The sequence below is a fragment of the Nycticebus coucang genome, chromosome 18, assembly GCF_027406575.1.
Source record: "Nycticebus coucang isolate mNycCou1 chromosome 18, mNycCou1.pri, whole genome shotgun sequence".
NCBI lineage: Eukaryota > Metazoa > Chordata > Mammalia > Primates > Lorisidae > Nycticebus > Nycticebus coucang.
This window is the reverse complement of record NC_069797.1, coordinates 2130333-2150849: the sequence shown is the minus strand read 5'-3', so window position 1 is coordinate 2150849 and position 20517 is coordinate 2130333. Positions and strand designations below refer to the sequence as shown.

The 20517-nt window shown below is 37.9% G+C and overlaps 1 protein-coding gene and 1 long non-coding RNA gene across 2 annotated transcripts; one reads left to right on the top strand and one right to left on the bottom strand.

The window, feature by feature from the left end:
• The first annotated feature begins 11114 nt into the window (after window positions 1–11114).
• On the top strand, window positions 11115–15037 carry LOC128570723 (rho GTPase-activating protein 20-like). Its single transcript, XM_053570113.1, has 3 exons — window positions 11115–11170; window positions 14564–14747; window positions 14945–15037. The coding sequence occupies exons 1-3, from the start codon at window positions 11127–11129 to the stop codon at window positions 15026–15028; spliced, it is 312 nt and encodes a 103-aa protein (XP_053426088.1). The 5' UTR covers window positions 11115–11126; the 3' UTR covers window positions 15029–15037.
• Window positions 15038–16382: 1345 nt separating this feature from the next.
• Window positions 16383–19858, bottom strand: LOC128570724 (uncharacterized). The gene is made up of 3 exons (XR_008375618.1): window positions 19500–19858; window positions 16706–16827; window positions 16383–16597 (listed from the first exon to the last, which is right to left on the bottom strand). It is a non-coding gene; the product is annotated as an uncharacterized LOC128570724 (long non-coding RNA).
• Window positions 19859–20517: the final 659 nt, after the last annotated feature.

The following is a 20517-nucleotide window of genomic DNA, read 5'->3' as shown; positions in this document are numbered from 1 at the left end:
CACTACCACTCTTACCCTGGTAACTACCATTCTGCTCTCAAAAGAAATTGAGTTTAATCCTTCTAGCCATCTGTCTGGATCTAGTCCTACAGTGCCTTTATCTTAGCACATCCCAGACTCTGGGGGCCAAAGAGGGCATGTACCTGTCCCCTTGTTCATGGAGATGAAGTGCCTTTTTTTTTCTTTGCTTCCCCATAGGATGTTCTTTTTTTCCTCAATGCCAAGGGACCCCTGACGGCTGGCATCTTCTGGGTCCCTGGTGACAGTGACTCCTGCAAAGACATTATTGAAAAACTGGATGCAGGAGTTGAAATTGATCTTGGGCGTGAAAATCCCTACGTCTTAGCATGTGTGCTAAAGGTAGGAAAAATCCTCTGTTTGTCACCCCCCGTGTAGCTCTGAAGCAGCATATTTCTTTTCTTTGTTACCTTATGAAAATTATTCTTGTCTGTAAAGACCTATAGCAAACTGAAAATCAAATATGTATGAAAAAAAATTTATCATAAAGGAACCTTAGACCTTAAAAGCCACCACCAATGATACGACATATCAAATATGCTTTTTAAATTTTCATCTCACAATAACCCATCTTTACTTCCGCTACTCCTACCCCATGTACAAAACACAATCTTATTCAAATCTAAAATAATCCAAACCCACTCACAGATGTTGCAAAAACCAACACCTTGCTTCTGATGATGTCTCCACTATCGCACTCTCTTCCTGGTGAAGGTAAAGATTTCAAAATTAATCTTGGGTGAAACTTTTTTTTTTTTTTGTAGAGACAGAGTCTCACTCTACCGCCCTGGGGTAGAGTGCCATTTCATCACACGGCTCACAGCAACCTCTAACTCTTGGGCTTACCCGATTCTCTTGCCTCAGCCTCCCCAGCAGCTGGGACTACAGGCGCCCGCCACAATGCCCGGCTATTTTTTTTTTTGCAGTTTGGCCGGGGCTGGGTTTGAACCCGCCACCCTTGGCATATGGGGCCGGCGCCCTGCTCACTGAGCCACAGGCGCCGCCCTTGGGTGAAACTTTTGAAAATAGATACAGAATTGTACCTTAATACAGAAATATTCTTCTACCAACACAAGCCAAAAATTGCTGAGATCACTGACAATTTCTTTCATGTACATAGTTATCATGCAAATATCTTCTTCATACTTTCTCCCCTGTTTCTTTTCCCCTTGAATGCTGAGTCAGAATGTTTTGAACATTTGGGTTTTCTTTTACCTTTATGACATTTTGTATTCTATACGGTTCTTTTGCTTCAATCATGATTAGTGAAAACTTTATAACCTCATAATTAGAGTTGGGACTTAATCATTCTGCCCCACAAACTCAGAAGTGCCATATATTTATTTTTTGGTTTATTTTTAATTTATTTTTATTTTTTATTGTTAAATCATAGCTGTATACATTAATGTGATCATGGGACACCATACACTGGTTTTATAGACCATTTGACATGTTTTCATGACACTGGTTAACATAGTCTTCCTGGCATTTTCTTAGTTATTGTGTTAAGACATTTATATTCTTCATTTGCTAAGTTTCAGATGTACCCTTGTAATAGGTGTAATCCCACCAATCACCCTCCCTCCACAAATCCTCCCCTTCCCATCTCACTCTCTTCCCCTTCCCTATATTCTTAGTCTATAACTGGGTTATAGCTTTCATATGAAAGCCATAAATTAGTTTCATAGTAGGGCTAAGTACATTGGATACTTTTTGTTCCATTCTTGAGATACTTTATTAAGAAGAATATGTTCCAGCTCCATCCATGTAAACATGAAAGAAGTAAAGTCTCCATCTTTCTTTAAGGCTGCATAATATTCCATGGTGTACATATATCACAATTTATTAATCCATTCGTGGATCGATGGGCACTTGGGCTTTTTCCATGACTTAGCAATTATGAATTGGGCTGCAATAAACATTCTGGTATAGATATCTTTGTTATGATGCGATTTTTGGTCTTCTGGGTATATGCCTGGTAGAGGAATTATAGGATTGAATGGCAGATCTATTTTTATATCTCTAAGTGTTCTCCAAACATCTTTCCAAAAGGAATGTATTAATTTGCACTCCCACCAGGAATGCAGAAGTGTTCCCTTTCTCCACATCCATGTCCACATCTCTGGTCTTGGGATTTTGTGATATGGGATAATCTTACTGGAGTTAGATGATATCTCAAAGTAGTTTTGATTCGCATTTTTCTGATGATTAAGGATGATAAGCATTTTTTCATATGTCTGTAGGCCATGTGCCTGTCTTCTTCAGAGAAGTTTCTCTTCAAGTCCCTTGCCAGGCCTGTGATGGGATCACTTGTTCTTTTCTTGCTTATACGTTTGAGTTCTCTGTGGATTTTGGTTATTAAACCTTTGTAGAAAAAATAACAAGCAAATATCTTCTCCTATTCTGAGGGCTGTCTGCTTGCTTTACTTACTGTGTTCTTGGCTGTGCAGAAGCTTTTTAGTTTGATCAGGTCCCAGTAGTGTATTTCTGTATCTTCTTCAAATGCCCGGGGTGTCCTCCTCATAAAATACTCACCCAGACAGATTTCTTCAAACGTTTTCCCTGCACTCTCTTCTAGTATTTTTATAGTTTCATGTCTTAAGTTTTAATCTTTAATCCAGTGAGAGTCTGTCTTAGTTAATGGTGAAAGGTGTGTGTCCAGTTTCAGTCTTCTACAGGTTGCCAGCTAGTTCACCCAGCACCATTTGTTAAACAGGGAATCTTTTCCCCACTAAATGTTTTTAATTGGATTTTCAAAGATCAAATAATGCTAAGTAGCTGGGTTCATCTCTTGGTTCTCTATTCTGTTCCATACATTTACCTCTCTGTTTTTGTGCCAGTTCCATGCTGTTTTGATCACTATCGATTTATAGTATAGTCTGAGGTCCGGTAGCATGAGTCCTCATGCTTTGTTTTTATTTCTGATTAACATGTTGGCTATTCGAGGTTTTTTTCTGATTCCATATAAAATTCAGTATTATTTTTTTCAAGGTCTTTAAAGTATGATAGTGTAGCTTTAATAGGGATTGCATTAAAATTGTATATTGCTTTGGGTAGTATGGACATTTTAACAATGTTGATACTTCCCAGCCAGGAGCCTGGTATGTTTTTCCATTTGTTAACATTTTCGGCTATTTATTTTCTTAGAGTTTCATAGTTCTCTTTATAGAGATCTTTCACGTCCTTTGTTAGATAAACTCCCAAATATTTCATCTTCTTTGGCACTACTGTGAATGGAATAGAGTACTTAACTGTTTTTTCATCTTGACTATTGTTGGTATATATAAAGGCTACTGATTTATGAATGTTAATTTTGTAATCTGAGACACTCCTGTATTCCTTGATTATTTCTAAGAGTTTTGTAGTAGAATCCTGGTCTTTTCCATATAGACAATTTTATCATCTGCAAAGAGAGAACGTTTGATCTCTTCTGACCCTATATGAATACCCTTGATTGCCTTTTCTTCCTTAATTGCAATGGTTAAACTTCCATTACAATGTTAAAGAGCAATGGAGACAATGGGTAGCCATGTCTGGCTCCTGATCTGAGTGGAAATGATTTCAATTTAACTCCATTCAATAAGATATTGGCTGTTTATGCTGTAGATGGCCTCTATCAGTTTAAGAAATGTCCCTGCTATATTAATTTTCTTTTTATTTATTTATTTATTTTTATTAAACCATAGCTGTGTACATTAGTGTGATCATGGGGCACCATACACTTGGTTCATAGATCATTTGACACATTTTCATCACATTAGTTAACATAGCTTTTGTAGCATTTTCTTAGTTATTTTGCTAAGAAAATGGACCTTTACATTCCACATTTACTAGGATTTACATATACCCCTGTAAGATGCACGGCAGGTGTAATCCTATTAATGCTCCTCCTTCCCCCTCCCTCCCCCCTCCCTCCCCTCCCTTTCCCCTTTCTAATTTTCTTAAGTGTTCTGATCATGAAGGAATGCTGGATATTATCTAAAGCTTTTCTGCATCAATTGAGAGAATTATATGTTCTTTGTTTTTTAATTTGTTTAATGTGCTGAATTATACTTATAGTTTTACGTATATTGAACCATCCTTGAGACCCTGGGAGAAAAGCAAATTGATCATGATGTATAATATGTTAGATGTGTTGCTGGATTCTGTTTGTTAGGATCTTGTTGAATATTTTTGCATCTATATTTATTAGTGATATTGGTCTATAATTTTCTTTTCTTGTTGGGTCTTCTTCTGGCTTGGGGATCAGGGTGATGTTTGCTTCATAGAACGTGTTGGGTAGTCTTCATTCTTTTTCTATATTTTGGAACAGGATGAGTAATATAGATACTACTTCCTCTTTAAAGGTTTGGTAGAATTTTGATGTGAAGCCATCTGGTCCCGGGCTTTTCATTTTAGGGAGATGTTGTATGGTTGATGCTATTTCAGAACTTGATATAGGGCTGTTCAACATTTCCACTTCATTCTGGCTAAATTGTGCAAGGCGAGGTGCTTCCAAGTATTTTTCAATTTGCTTCAGATTTTCATATTTCTGAGAATAAAGTTTCTTGTAATATTCATTAAGGATTTTTTGAATTTCTGAGGAGTCTACGGTTATTTCCTCTTAGTCATTTCTGATTAATGAAATTAGAGATTTTACTCTTTTCTTCCTGGTTAGATTAGTCAAAGGTTTATCTGTTTTATTGACATTTTCAAAAAAACAACTTTTTGATTTATCGATCTGTTGTATAATTCTTTTGTTTTTTCAATTTCATTTAATTCTGCTCTAATTTTAGTTACTTCTTTTCTTCTACTGGGTCTTGGGTTGGAATGTTCTTCCTTTTCCAGTTACTTGAGATGTCTCATTAAGTTGTTAACTTCCTCTCTTTTCCTTCTCTTGGGGAAAGCTCGCAGTGCTATAAATTTCCCTCTTAGGACTGCCTTTGCAGCATTCCAGAAGTTCTGATAATTTGTGTCTTCATTGTTGTTTCTTTTAAAAATTTCAGGTTATCCTTCTTAATCTCATCTATGACCCAGCTATCATTCAGCATAAGGTTATTTAACTTCCATGTTTTTGTATGAATATGCAGATTCCTGCTGTTACTGAGTTCAACTGTTATTCCATGGTGGTCTGAGAAGATGCAAAGAATAATTTCTATTCCTTTAAATTTACTGAGGTCAGACTTGTGACATAAGATGTGATCGATTTTGGAGTATGTCCCGTGGGCTGATGAGAAGTATGTGTATTCAGTTTTGTTGTGATGAAATATTCTGTAGATGTCTGCTAAATCCAAATGTTGGTTAGGTTTAATTTTAAAATTTCTTTGCTCAGCTTCTTATTGGAGGATCTATCCAACAATGTCAAAAGAGTGTTGAAATCTCCGACATTATGGAGCTGGAGGAAATCAAGTTGCTCATGTCTGTTAGTGTTTCACTTATAAGTTGAGACGCATTCTGGTTGGGTGCTTAAATATTAATAATTGAAATCTCGTCATATTGAGTATTACCCTTAACAAATATGAAGTGACCATTCTTATCCTTCCTTACATTTGTTGGTTTAAAGCCTATTGTATCTGCTAATAGAATTGCAACACCTGCTTTTTTCTGATTGCCATTTGCCTGAAATATGGACGACCATCATTTCACACTGAGTGTATATTTAAATTTTAAGGTAAGATGTGATTCTTGTATGCAGAAAATATCTGGCCTGAGTTTTTGTATCCAGTCAGCCAACCTTTGCCTCTTTAGAGGACAGTTTAAGCCATTCACATTAATGGAGAATATTGATAAGTCTGCTAAATTTTGGGTATTGAGTTTTTCAAAAGTCCAGTAGACATTTTTAATCCTTTCACCACTGTGGAAGTTGGAGTTTGATCAAAAGTTTCTGAATAAGTTTACTTTTGTGGTACAGGATTGGGCTTATCATTATGGAGGATAGTTCTGGGAATATCCTGAAGAGTTGGTTATGGCAAATTTCTTCAACATGTGAATGTCATTAAAGTATTTATTTTCTCCATCATAAATGAAACTCAATTTACCTGGATATCGGATTTGGCATCGAAAGTTTGTTTGTTTTAGAATATTAAAAGTCGATCATGTATTTATTTTTTGAAAACCTAGACCTAAAATCAGCTTTTAGCACAGCTTCTGTCCCTGGCAATAGCTTCTACAGGACTTTCTTAGGCCTTCATCTCCCAAAGGATTGGAATCAACCAGAGCCAGTGTTAGAGACCAGCCCTCAGCCTGAATCTCAGGGAAACATGATGACAATGAATCTTGCCTACCTCTAGTTCAGCAGAGTGGCCCTCTTGTTAGACAATCTTACTTCATGACTTTATGATCAATCACATTTCTTCATACATGGGCCATGTCTCTTCTTCAACAAATCCTGATTTAGACATTTTCAAATAAATATCACTCAAAAAAATGGAGAACTTGATTTATTGTCATGTATTCAGTTTTGCAAAGGGTTTGTACTTATTCTTCCATCCTGGAATATAATACAGACATACATGGTCCTTTAAGCGAATTATATATGTCAAGGATATGTATATTGTGCATGTACATTGGCATAATAAATGTTCTTCATGAAATTAGGTTTTCTTCCATCTCTGTTTTTAAGAAAATCAGGCTATCTCAAACTATCTTCTCAGCATACTGTTTTTCATAAAAATACACTTCTTAAAATGTACGAAATTGCTGAGGCTATTGCAAAGAACAATGGTATTTTAAGAGCTAAATTGTGATTCAAATGACAAGAATATTATTTTTTTTTTAAGGGGCCAAAAAAAGAATCATAATGATTGAAGAATCTGGTTAAATGGATTTTGGGTAATTGAAGTTTTATTGTACAACTGCGTTTTACACCGATTTTCTCTAAGTGGTTGTGAAAAGGGACATATTTTTCACCACAACTTTGTAAACTTCTGTTTTCTTATTTTTAAGTCTGTTTTGAAATGGTACTTAAGTATTCTTTTAATTTTTCACTCATGTTTTTTTTTCATTAAGTCATTTGTACACAAATCATGAATACAATTTTGTCATGATGGATTCAATGTCTTGATTATCCGTAGAAATTGGAGTGCTTACATGCGACTAATTAGCATAGTCTTCTGGTTTTACTGAAATAGAAGTATAAGTCTTCCCAGTGTGATTGGACAAAAATTGCTTGAGATTTGCTAACTAGGATACATCTGACTTTTCAGGAGACATTTCTCTTTAGTCCTGTGAAATCTCAGCTCAAATGAATTGTGAAATTCTTCTGAGGCCTAGGTTCTGCTTTGAAAGACAAGAGATGTTTAGTCATGTGCTGGGGGTTCATGACTGCAATTCAGAACCTCTCCTAAGTTGTTATTCCAACTGTGGCAGAGTTAGTTAAGATGGTTCCAAGTTATTTTCATTCAAGGGTAGTTGTAAGATTTAATGTTGTTCTTCAAGAGCAATCATGAGTATGTTCTCTATGGAGGTTTTTAAAAGAATTGCCCTATTTTGAAATCACAAATTTTCCTCTTCTCTATCTGACTTTTAAAATGGGTGCAATAGTTCAAATTAGTTTGGAATTAGAAAACTCAATAGCCTAACCCCCAAATGGTTAGCTTTTGTGACAATAAGCCTAAATCACAATCATCCAGGCACATGTCTAGTGGAAGATACGTTAGAACAGGCAATGCCTTGGAATCGATCTATTTTTTTTCTTATTACTTCTCTGACAAGAATAAAATTATAATACTAGAGTGACATGAGGACATTGATGTTTTTTGAAATACCTTAGATTCTCACTTGATGTTGAGTGGCTTTCTCTTGTCCTTTAATGGCACCTTTAATAGCACGTGTCAATTAAAAGCAGTGGGCTAGTCTTTATAGGCAGTGAAAGGAATCAGAACTCCTTTTAATATGTCTGAATTTCTAACCAGTCATCATTGCCATTCCGGCAACAACCCTGTTGCCTGCATAAGAATGAAGGCTTACAGGAAATGTGATAGGATGACAAAATACATGTACTAACAAATCAACAGGATGGAAATTTTGGAGGAAACAGGGGATAATAATATTATAAAAACTACACCATTCCTTTCTCTTGACTGATGGGAACCAAGAGTACCACAATGGGGCAAATGCTAAGAGTGAGAATCCTGGAAGGAAAGACACTCTGAGTAATAACTCTGAATAGTGGGAGAATGGAACAGACAAGTCTCCAGGGTCTTTATGTAGTTCAAAAGTGTCATCACTTCCTGCAATAGAGACCTCCCTAGACTAGGAAAAAGAGAGGGCCTCATGTCAAGAGCTACTGCTATGATGGAAGAGTCTTCCCCAGATGATGGAAAAAAGAGGGACCCAAAGTCTGGTGAGGATGAGGCATCAACGAGCTAGGGAGATGCAGAAGAATTAGAACTAGCTAGGAAAAATACACTGGGTGGGGACAGAAGTATGAACAAGGTTGCCACAAAGAGATAAAACAAGTAGTCAGAGCCACACACCATTTGGAGGACTACTCTGGAGGGGCAGCACTACCAAGCCAAATAGCAATAATACGGATGAAGAGACCAGTGATTGCCAGGTCAAAGGCACACCAAGTGGTGAGTGTTGTAGGACACATAAGAGCAAGTAGGTAAAGAAGGAGATCTCAGAAGGAGCAAAGTCTTGAAGGATCCCTTGAATGAAAAGATCTGCAATCCACTCACAAATGTCTCCAAGACTGTTTGTTTCAGGCCGAGACCAATTTTCCCATGAACCCTGAACAAATGACATAAAACAACAAGACAGACAAGGACCTGACATGAACTATGTCTATTAATCCACACTTACTCTCACATTTCTATACGTTCAGAACCAATACACACACTCGTACACCACTCAACAGACTCAGAGGTTGATCAGACCCCCCACTTCCACCCAAATTGTGGGAACCCCAGATGGATATTACCTTGTCTTAGACGTCTGCCTGTATAGGTGCCTGTTCCTGCATGCCAGTTCCTCCCTGTGTTTGACTCCCTGAAGACTCATCAAGGGGACCTGGAGGATTAGCAGAAACCACCAGGTGCATCTGAACTCTCCCTCCCAAGGTGGTCTCATCCATCTCCACCAGTCATCTTGACTAGATTCTCTGAGGCTGTTTTCTAAACTTGTTAGAGAAAAGGCTCAAAAGCACCTGTGAATGAATAGGGGGGCATCCCACATTAAAAGCTCATCACTCAAGTTCACAAAGGGTCCTAAGGTGTTCCTTGGAGAACTCTGTCTGTGGAAAAATATCCTTCAAATGTTTGAAAAGACAGCTTAGGGGTGAGTCTGGTTTTGGTGATGAAAACACTATGTTGTAAAAAAGCAAAAGTACAAACTAAAATATATTAACTAAATGCATAAGACATAAATGGAACAGGAATGAACTAAAATATGTACTTTTGTGTAACTGTGGTTTGGGGTCCCCATTAGCATCCCAGTGTTCTGTGGGAGCCCCCAATGGGCCAATAGCTCAGTAACCCATGGTTCCTGCTTCTGACAGGCCCAAAGCCCGGGAGTATGAGGTTACTGTCTCACAGGTTTACAGGACCAACCTCAGTCATCATTCTTGAGGATAGAAATCAAAGTCTCTTTTCACCTGCCCTCTGAACCCCAATTTCCCCATGGACTGAGGCCACAGCAACGATGTCTCAGCAGCAGAAATGTCTTGCTGTCTCTGGCTGGGCTAAAACTCACCATTGGTTTTTCTTCTAGCATTTTCAGGGATGGGATGCTCTACTGACACACGCTTCTGACAGTCTCTGACAGGCCAATAGCCCAGCAACCTGGGGTTCCTGTCCACAGCTCCATCCCCTTTGGCTTTCCCTCAGAGGTTCCTAAAGGCCCTACACAACTCACAACAAACAACTACAACAAACAGTTATATATTATCACAGTGGTTTACAAGAACAAATAAGCACAACAAGAAATTTACACAAGTTGTTACACTCATGTTTGCAGACACTAGGCAGATATAGGTGTTTAAATTTCTTCCCTGTGGAGGTGGACTTTGGCAGAATTTATGAGTGACTGTCAGCTTTTCTCCTCAGGGCATTGGGTACTATAGGGTCCCTGGAAAGTTTCCAGGGGGCTTCTAACGAAAGCTCACCCTGGAGGCCGCCTGAGTATCGGCAGTGTCAGTGTCTGGAGAACCTCCCTGGAATCTCTATAATGTTATGTCCGGGAGTCCCCTCAAAGACCACACCACCAGACAAGTCAAATTAAAGAGGAGAACTTTCATTGAAGAGTTGGCTGGCAACTGCCCCAGTGTCTTAAAATGAAGCTTCTGAGTGCAACCCTGAATTGAGTGAGGCTCTGAATTTTAGAAGGCATAACTTTTCCAGGGCTCAAGCATGCATAATTCCAGAAGCGAAAGCAACAGAGAGTGAGGTGTGTTAGTCAGTTTATTAGGCTATGATCACAAAAGCACTTAGTAATTCACTTTCACAAAAAAATACAATCTACAATCTCCTAAGGTAATGTAGGGAGGGGGACTCGCAGGTGAGGGTCAGAAAGAACATGATCATAAAAAGGGATAATCACCAAGGATATAATCACCAGTGTAGTTAGTAACTTACATCACTAACAATTTTAGAGGAGTGCATTCATAGTTATACAATGGAGGGACACAGAAGAGGAACCGGTTTTGAAGCTAATGGAACATAACAGAAAAAGAGTAAACAGTAAAGTGGAGTCAAACTTGCTCTTTTAACATTCCCATATCATATACTGATGGCATGAAGACCACCTTAACACCAGAACATAGGATGTCGTACAAGTCTGCTAAAATGTGTACACAGAGGAGGTTCCACCCAAATAGAGAGTCCTTTAGCTTTCCCACAGTTATTCTGACTTTAGTTATTCCTACGGGTTTATTTGGAAAAAAAAAATCAAAGCATTCATTTCTTTGTTGAAAAGTCAGTGGTGAATTGGCACAGAATTCTGTGTAGTTCGTGGAAGGGAGGACTTCACTAAACTTTGAAACAAGTTATATTATTTCTGGCTTCTCTGGCATATACTTGATATGAGAATAATGCCTTAACACATTTGTTTTTCCTTTGTGTAAGGATTTTCTAAAAAACATTCCAGAAAGCATTGTTGCAAAAAGGCTCTACCACGAGTGGCTGTCCGTAATGGAGAAAAGCAGCGACAGACAGAAAATTGAAAAAATTAAAAGGTAATTATTTTAACATTTATGTCTCAAAAATTAATTTTATACCTTACATTTTATAATTTGTCTATTAAAACTCAAAGTTATATTCATGGGCAGCAGGTTAGAAGTTGGCTTCTATTAGCTTGTCACTATCATTGTTTTCTCACTAATCCAATAAGCATGAAATGCTTGAACATTGTGCCCCTTCTGTGTAAATGACTTTTAATGAATGAAAAGAGCTATTATTCATTAATTCACTAGCTGTTATGTGGGTCACTATGAAATTTTTGAGAGACACAAAAATGAAGAAATGTAAAATCTCTACAGACACAATCAAATGGAACCCTGCCAGAAACCCCAATAAGACTTGCAAATTGAAACTTGCATGGAAGAGTCAGAAAGGGGAGTCAACTGTGGTTTTTGGAAGTGAATTAATGCAGCATAACACAGGCTACAATTTATGATCTTAATTTTGGTAAATATCAAAGTAATTAAACATCTCTATTAATTCTTGAACTGAAGACATAGAGAGAATATGACTTATTTCCTCTTCTCAAGAAATTCAGTTTGGGAAAGATAGATAAACCAAGAAATTACTGTCAGTGCAGTATAATCTGTCCTATAAAAGAGATATTTAGAGAATATTGTGGGAACAAAGCAGAGAATCACTCAGCTCAGCTTCTTGAGTCATGTCAGTAAAAAAGGGAGATGTATAGTGTCAGTATGATCACAAAAAGTAAATTGTTTCTTCTCGTGCCAAGGGAAATTTTGGGACCAATTCAATAGTCCTTGCTTGGATATATCCAACATGATAAGAGAATAGAAAAGAAATGTTTATTTACTCTGACTAAAGAGTGTGCGTTCTGTGAAAATTCAGGACACTCATTATCATTTACGTGCATGTTATTGTTTAGTATAGATATTTTTCCTTGAACATCTTTTAAATATAAATTATATGCATACTTTTGGGGATTGTTGGAACGTAGTACAGATATTGAAGATACCAGAAACTAAGCCATGTGGCATAATCATAACTCCACTTCCATTAGGTTTTGGTGTAAGCCATTTAGATAGCATCAAATTCTACATATTTGTTTGGTCATTGTTCACAATATCATTTATCTATATTTATAATACACATATCATTCATATATGTATTTATCCTATGTACCATTAAAAGATAAATATTTTTTAAAAGGCTATGTTGGCTCAGACCCTGTAGCTCAGAGGCCAGAACGATGGCCACATACACCAGGACTGGCAAGTTCAAACCTGGCCTGTCCCAAACAACAATAACAACAACAACAACAAAAATAGCCCAGCATTGTGTTGAGTGCCTGAGGAGTTTCTTGGGAGCCTGAGGCAAGAGAATTGCTTACGATCAAGGCTGTGCAGTTGCTGTGAGCTGTGATGCCACAGCACTCTACTAAGGGAGACATAGTGAGACTCTGTCTCAAAATAAACAAATAAATACATACATACACAAATAAAATAAAGTGAGATAAAATAAAATACTATGTCTCTCATGAAAATATGAAATAAATGCATATCAATGCTTTTAGTTAAATTAATAATTAATAAGGAAATCAGTAAGATAGTGTAGCCATCTTTATAGATTGCACATTATGAAACCTTACGTATTTGAACCAAATTGAGCCAGAAATACTGAAATAAATTTACAAAATGATGCAAATATCCCCCTTTCTACCACAGCAAGTCTTCAGAGAAATCTGTTGACTCTCTACCACACAGATTTTTCAATTCTTTTGCCATGTTTTATGTACACTGTTAACAATTATCTTCAACTGACAGAGATGTAAACAGTCCTGGTTGTGAAAAGGCTTAAGGATCCCATAGTATCCCCAAAGCGTTTACTAGATGCCTTATTTTATATAGAATACACCCAGTAATCTTTTGGTCCATTTGAAAGTCCTGCATAATTCCTCCTCAGAGGAATTATACTTCTTTTCAGACTATTATGCTGAAGAAAGTCTTTTCTGTGATTTGTACAAAAGGAGTCAGACATGCTTGTTTTCCTCAGGTTGCAGATTCTTTTATTAAAAAAGCAACAATGGTGAATATCAGCTTGTCCATGTTTTCTGAGTGGGAGTAACACAATATTTTGGTAAATAATCAGGTAAACACAACTGTAGCCCAGAATGAAAGAGGGAAGAGGAGAGTGAGGAGAAGGAAGGGAACAGGACGTGTGGAGGGTGGGTAATTAGTGGAACTTCACCTAGGGTGTATATTGCAAGGGTACATGTCAATCAATTAAGAGTAGAGTATAAATGTCTTAACACTATCATTAAGAAAGTGAGGTGAAGGTTATGTTAACCAGTTTAATGTAAGCATTCTAAATTGTACACAAAATCAGCACCTTGTACCCCATAAATGCATTAATGTACCGAGTTATGATTTAATAAAAAAAATTGTTAAGAGATAAAAAGAGAGAGAAAAAGAAAAGAAAAAAAGAATCTCTTTGCAATTACCAAATGAGAATAGTAGAAAAGAAAGTAATGAAAACGTGACACATATGTAAAAACTGATAGAAAGGAGGTAAGATTTGGCTCTGCATCCTGTTGCACAGTGGTTATGGCACCAGACACACACACTGAAAGATCCAGGTTTGAACACGGCTTGGGCCAGCTAAACAATGGCGAAACATCTGCCCAAAAAAAAGAAAAAATGGCTGGGCATTGTGGCAGGTGGCTGTAGTCCCAGCTGCTTAAAGGGCTGGAGCAAGAGAGTAGCTTGAGCCCAAGAGTTTGAGGTTGCTGTGACAACTGACAACTGATACTGCAACACTCTACCCAGGGTGACATAGTGAGGCTCTTTCTCAAAAAAAAAAAAAAAAAAAAAAGGAATGAGGCAATATTTGGAACAAAATCAACCACAGAAGATGGTGGAGCAGACAATGAACTCTCAGAATGGACGGGGTGGTCTTTACAGCTGGGATTTGGTTCTTCACCTAGAGACAGCATTTCTGTGTTGCCAGTTAAAAATAAAGGAGCAATTTAAATTTAATTACTGTTTAATTTCATCAGGAAGGTTTTGGTGGGTTGTGGTTGAGAGTAATCTAAATGTTGCAAGATTTACCTAAGCTTCAACATATTGAGCTAGTTTCAGGGAAGTATTTCATGAAGGCTATTCGTTTATAAATGACACTTATTTGAATTCTACTAAGTTTTTGTTGTGTTGTGAAGACAGTGTATAAATATGCTCCCCCCCAAATCTCCAGTGTTTCTTTTCTCATTGTCTCCCTGCAGTTCTCACTTTATTGGGTTCTACATTAACTGAAACTTGGGTATCTGAGCTGGGTTCCTATTTGCCTTGTACCTCATGCAAAGTTAGTGTTGCCTGCCTTTACAAGATTGAAATAAATTGCATTGCCTACCAAGTGCATTTTTCTGTATTTAGGCTATTAGACCAGCTACCAAGAGCAAACGTTGTGCTCTTACGGTACGTGTTCCTGGTCTTAAGTAATATCGCTGAACTCTCCGCGGCAAATGAAATGGATGCTTTACACTTAGGGGTGTGTATGGCTCCAAGTATTATCTGGCATCCTTCTGCAAGCAGAGAAGAAATGGCCTCTGCAGAAAAGGTAATGAAGTTTTTGTATTATACTTTCTGGGGAACTGAATCACCATTTGTAAAGGAAATGGAAGGTATTTAGTCTTAAAGACAATGTCTTATAGAAGTTAAATAGAATGCACTTTCTTAAATTTAAGTCTACTATATAAAATGCTATTTATCAACATGTTATATGAAAATAAATGCTTCTTTTTATACGTTAATCAGCTTGTGGAATTTGTGATAAAAAACTGCCGCAACATCTTTGGAGGACACGTCACTGCCCTGTTTGGAGAGTCATCCGGAATATAAAATACTCAAGAAAAACCCTCAGGTACTGTCAATAATTGGGTTGCTTTTGGTGAAAAATTGACTCATGTCTCTGAAGATGCTGTCACAGTTGTTTTCTTCAAAGCCATGCAAGCTGAAGGAAAGCAAGCCTGGTATGCGGCTCAACAGAGCCCTGGGTTTCCCATCATTTCTTAGAAGGCCTGCTAACAGGTCAGGGTATTTAACAGGATGGTAGGGTTAAATAAGGTGTGTGATAAGTTCCTAGCTTTCATAAGTTATCAGAGGCAGCATGCTACAGTAGGATGGTTTGAACTTTTTTTTGAAAAATTAAACTTTATAAGAAATTTTTGTTTTTGAGATAGTCTCTCAATTTATCACCCTCAGTAGGGTTCTGTGACATCACAGCTCACAGCAATCTCCCACTCCTGGGCTTAGGTGATTCTCTTGTCTCAGCCTTCCAAGTAGCTTGGACTACAGATGCCTACCACAATGCCCAGCTAAGAAATTCTAAAATATGTCGTATATATTGTTGAAACTGGAATAGAAAGCTCAGAATTAGTAGAGGCAGGACTGATGTTCTTATTTTTCTTTTTTCCGCTCCCTGATTCTTGAGACACTTCTCAGAATTTTACTGTGCTATGAGATCATTTGACAACAATTTGCATTATTGGCAGATAAGCAGATGTTAAAATTAAAGACAAAAGAAACCTCCAGGTTACGAATTCCTATATCACTAACTGCTAGTTATGTTATCTTTGGCCAATTGTTTTATGCCACTGAGCATCAATATCTTAATCTAAAAAATGTGGATGAAAGTTTCTTTACGATTACTGTAAATATGAAATGAGGTAATGGATATTACAGAAACTTGAGCAAAAGAAACTGATAGACTTAGTCAATGGATTTCCCAAGAGTAAGCTATGTTTAACATCCAGCAATCCATGTTAGAAGGTACATTCTTATGCAGAACTAGGTATATGGAATTATTTTTTTTACTTTTATTTTGTTATTACCACTTAGTCTAATGACATTTTCATTGTTTGGGAAAATTTTGCATAGAGAAAGACCATTCATCAGGACCTAAGATAAATCTAGTACACCTCAACAGGCATTTCCCATTTTAACACCTGTGGTAATATTGTAATAGTTTCTTTATTGGCAGTAGGATTTGAAATACATTACCTAAAAAGACAATAAAACTAAGCATTATAGTTCATTTCTAAGGAAATATGGGTTTATTCGTGCTAAGTACGAGTGTTAATCCTGTTTGATTTTTTGACAGATAAATCTAGCTTTCCAGGGAGCAATGCTTCCTCATGTGAGAGCTTGAAGAAAAAAGCTACTGTGCTGCTGGCCCACAGTGTGATGAATCAAAGAAAATGGTCCAATTGAATTGAAGCATTGACTCGCTTATAATGTCTCTGGACTCTGGCCTTGATGCCCTTGAATTCTAAATGAGCTTCAGAGCCTCCTGTATGACCTTTAGTTCAGGTGGACCAGCCTCCTAAAGACAAGCTGATGGATGTAACAATGTGCAGAGATATTCCACCACAGAATCCTGCCAAGATTCTGTCTAGCACTTGTCCACAGCTGCAGCATATGTTAAAAAAAAAAAATAGAAAATGCTGTAAGCTGTCCTGTATAAGCTCCACCTTTTTCTACAAGGCTAATTCTATCACATTAACAGCTGTGGCTCACCTGTAGCCCTAGCTACTTGGGAGCTGATTTCCCAGCAGAAACTTTGTAGGCCAGATGAAGAGTTCCTATCTTGAATGCACTTCAACAAATTTCTGACAATGTAGCATTCTTTAACCTGCAAACTACAGTTCGTATTTGATGGAGGAATCAAATCTTCTCCTGACTTGCAAACAAAAAGTGAAGCTGAACAGCTCCTATCTTTAGAAAATACATCTAACTTCCATGAAGAAATCAAGACAGAGGATAAAAAGTTGGAAAAGGTTGATACTAAGCATGAAAGTGCACAAAGTCAGGTCATTCAACACAATGAGGAGGAGGAAGAGGAAGCTGAGGAAGAGGAGGAAGAAGAGGAGGAGAAGGAGGAGTCCAAACCAAGAGTGAAAATGATATTGCTAATGTTTTTAATCTCTGATTGATTATTCAGTATGAATTACTAAAAAAGTAATAAATGGTTCACCAAGTTGATTATTGGGGAGGATTAAAAAGTTTAGATAAAAGAATGCAATGAAAAAGGTCTGAATTTTTAGCCAAAAAGCCATGGCTCTTCCATCATGAAAAAGCACCAGTTCACACAGCACTGTCTGTGAGGGAGTTAAGAGCAAGCAACATCATTTTCACTCTTGGTTTGGACTCCTCCTTCTCCTTCTCCTCTTCCTCCTCCTCCACTTCCTCCTCCTCCTCTTCACCCTCCTCTTCCTTCTTCTCCTCCACCTCTTCCTTTCCCTCATCTTTTCCCTCCTCCTCCTCTTCCTCCTCCTCCTCCTCTCCCTCTTCCTCCTTCTCCTCCTCCTCTTCTTCCTCCTCTTCCTACTCCTACTCTTCTCCCTCTTGCTATTCCTCCTCTTCCTTTTCCTCTTCCTCTACCTCTTGCTCTTCCTCATATTCCTCCTCTTTCTCTTCTTCCTCCACTTCCTGCTCCTTCACTGGTTAAAAGTTTGGACAACAATATTATTTTATACTATTGAAAATCCTAAGGACCTGGAAGTTGTAGTTCTCATTGTAGATACCAGTGACTTTAAAGCAGCAAAAGTAAAATTAGACAAAAATACATATTATAATTGTTCTGAAAACCATGTTTGCAAACAATCCAGGTTTGGGGTTGTTTTACCACTGCTTAAAAAAAAATAAATGGGGCGGCACCTGTGGCTCAAGGAGCAGGGCGCCGGTCCCATATGCCGGAGGTGGCGGGTTCAAACCCAGCCCCGGCCGAAGAAAAAAAAAAAAATAAAAAATAAAATAAAATAAAATAAATGAAATACCAACACAAGCCTGAAACTAAGCATCAAAGTGCACAATGGAAATCAGGGAATTCTCCACAAGAAGAGGATGCAGAGGAGAACAAGGAGGATGACCATAAGGAGAAGGAGGAGGAGCTGAAATGAGCAGGAAAGAGTGGAAGAAAGAAGAGCAGGAGTGGAATTGGAGGAGGTAGATTAGGAGGAGGAAGAAGAGAAAGAGGAGGAAGAGAAGGTGAAGGAGGAGAAAGAGGAGGAGGAGGAAAAGGAGGAGAAGGAGGAGGAAAAAAATACGGAGGAGGAAGAGGAGGAGAAGGAGAAGGAAGAGGAAGATGTAGAGAAGGATGAGGAGGAAGAGGAGGAGGTAGAGCAGGAGGAGGAGGAAGAGGAGGAGGAGGAGGAAGAAGAGGAGGAGGAGGAAGAGGAGAAGGAGAAGGAGGAGTCCAAACCAAGAGTGAAAATGATGTTGCTTGCTCTTAACTCCCTCACAGACAGTGCTGTGTGAACTGGTGCTTTTTCATGATGGAAGAGCCATGACTTTTTGGCTAAAAATTCAGACCTTTTTCATTGCATTCTTTTATCTAAACTTTTTAATCCTCCCCAATAATCAACTTGGTGAACCATTTTTAATTTTTTAGTAATTCATACTGAATAATCAATCTGAGATTAAAAACATTAGCAATATCATTTTCACTCTTGGTTTGGACTCCTTCTCCTCCTCTTCTTCCTCCTCTTCCTCCTCGTGTTCCTCCTCTTACTCCTCCTCTCCCTCTTCCTATTCCTCCTCTTCCTTTTCCACTTCCTCCGCCTCTTGCTCTTCCTCATCTTCCTCCTTTTTCTCTTCTTCCTCCTCTTCCTGCTCATTCACTGGGTAAAAGTTTAGAAAACAATATTATTTTATACTATTGAAAATCCTAAGAACCTGGAAGTTGTAGTTCTCATTGCAGATACCAATGACTTTAAAGCAGCAAAAGTAAAATTAGAAAAAAATACATATTATAATTGTTCTGAAAAATATGTTTGCAAACAATCCAGGATTGGGGTTGTTTAATCACTGCTGAAAAATAAAATGAAATACCAATACAAGCCTGAAAATAAGCGTCAAAGTGCACAACGGAAGTCAGGCAATTCTCCACAAGAAGAGGAGGATGCAGAGGAGAACAAGGAGGATGACCATAAAGAGGAGGAGGAGCTGAAATGAGCAGAAAAGAGTGAAAGAAAGAAGAGCAGGAGTGGAATTGGAGGAGGTAGATTAGGAGGAGGAAGAAGAGAAAGAAGAGAAGGAACAAGAGGAGGAGGAAGAGGAGGAGAAGGAAGAGGAGGAGGAGAAAGAGGAGAGGAGGAAGAGGAGGTGGAGGGAAAAGATGAGGAGGAGGAAGAGGAGGAGGAAGAGTAGGATGAAGAGGAAGAGGAGGAAGAGTAGGATGAGGAAGAGGAGGAGGAAGAGGAGAAAGTAAAGGAGGAGCCCAAACCAAGAGTGAAAATGATGTTGCTAAAGTTTTTGATCTCAGAGTAATTATTCAGTATGAATTTGTTAAAAAAATGAACAAATGGTTTACCAAGTTGAGTTTGGGAAGTATTAAAAAGGCTAGATAAAAAAATTCAACAGAAAAGGTCTGAATTTGTAGCCAAAAAGTCATAGCTCTTCCATGATGACAAGGCACCAGATCACATAGCACTGTCTGTGAGGGAGTTAATAGTGAGCAACATCATTTTCACTCTTGGTTTGGCCTCCACCTCCTCCTCCTCCTCCTCCTGCTCCTCCTCCTCTTCCTCTTCTTCATCTTCCTCCCCCTCTTCCTCCTGATCTTCATCATCCTCCCTACTTGTCTCATCTGTCCATTATGACTTATTCCTTTCTGTGAAGGTAATGAAAACATTGAAAGGAAAACATTTTGATGATATTAAGGACATCAACAGTAATATGAGATTAACTCTAGTGGCCATTCCAGAAAAAGATACTAGACATCACCAAAGGACTAATAACCAGAATATATAGGCAAGTCAAGAAAATCAATAAGATTAAATAATTTTATTAACTGAGCAAGAGAGAAGAATAGAAACTTGTCTCACTAAAACAGATTAATGGAAAAACTAATTGTGAATACATGCTCTTTGTCATTAATTTTCAGAGAAATATAAATCCAAACCATTAAGATTTCAGATTGCACCTGTCCCCAGTGAGAATACCCCAATCATAAGGTCTCAAAGCAGCAGATGCTGGCATGGGTGCAGAAAGAAAGCAATACTCATGCACTCGTGATGGAACTGCAACTACTATGGCCCATATGGAAAGTAGTATGAAGAGGCCTAAAAGAGCTAAGCATGGGCCTACTATTTTATATGAATCCCATTACTAGAAATTTTCCCAAGATAATAAAGGCACATTTTATTAAGATACCAGCCTTTGAATGTTTATAGCAGCACAATACACAATCATGAAGATGTGGAAATAACCCAAGTGACCTTCAACACATGGAGTCATAAATTCTGGAATATTTATATGTATCATGGAATGCTATTCTACACTAACAAAAGGTGGATATTTTGTATCTTTTGCAACACATGGATGTAATT

What these genes read in the sequence shown, in the direction of transcription:
- LOC128570723 (XM_053570113.1), top strand. Translation starts at nt 11,127, where the DNA reads ATGGAGAAAAGCAGCGACAGACAGAAAATTGAAAAAATTAAAAG. An exon ending in AAAATTGAAAAAATTAAAAG is followed by an intron (nt 11,171 to 14,563) that starts GTAATTATTTTA and finishes TTCTGTATTTAG; the next exon opens with GCTATTAGACCAGCTACCAA. An exon ending in AAATGGCCTCTGCAGAAAAG is followed by an intron (nt 14,748 to 14,944) that starts GTAATGAAGTTT and finishes TACGTTAATCAG; the next exon opens with CTTGTGGAATTTGTGATAAA.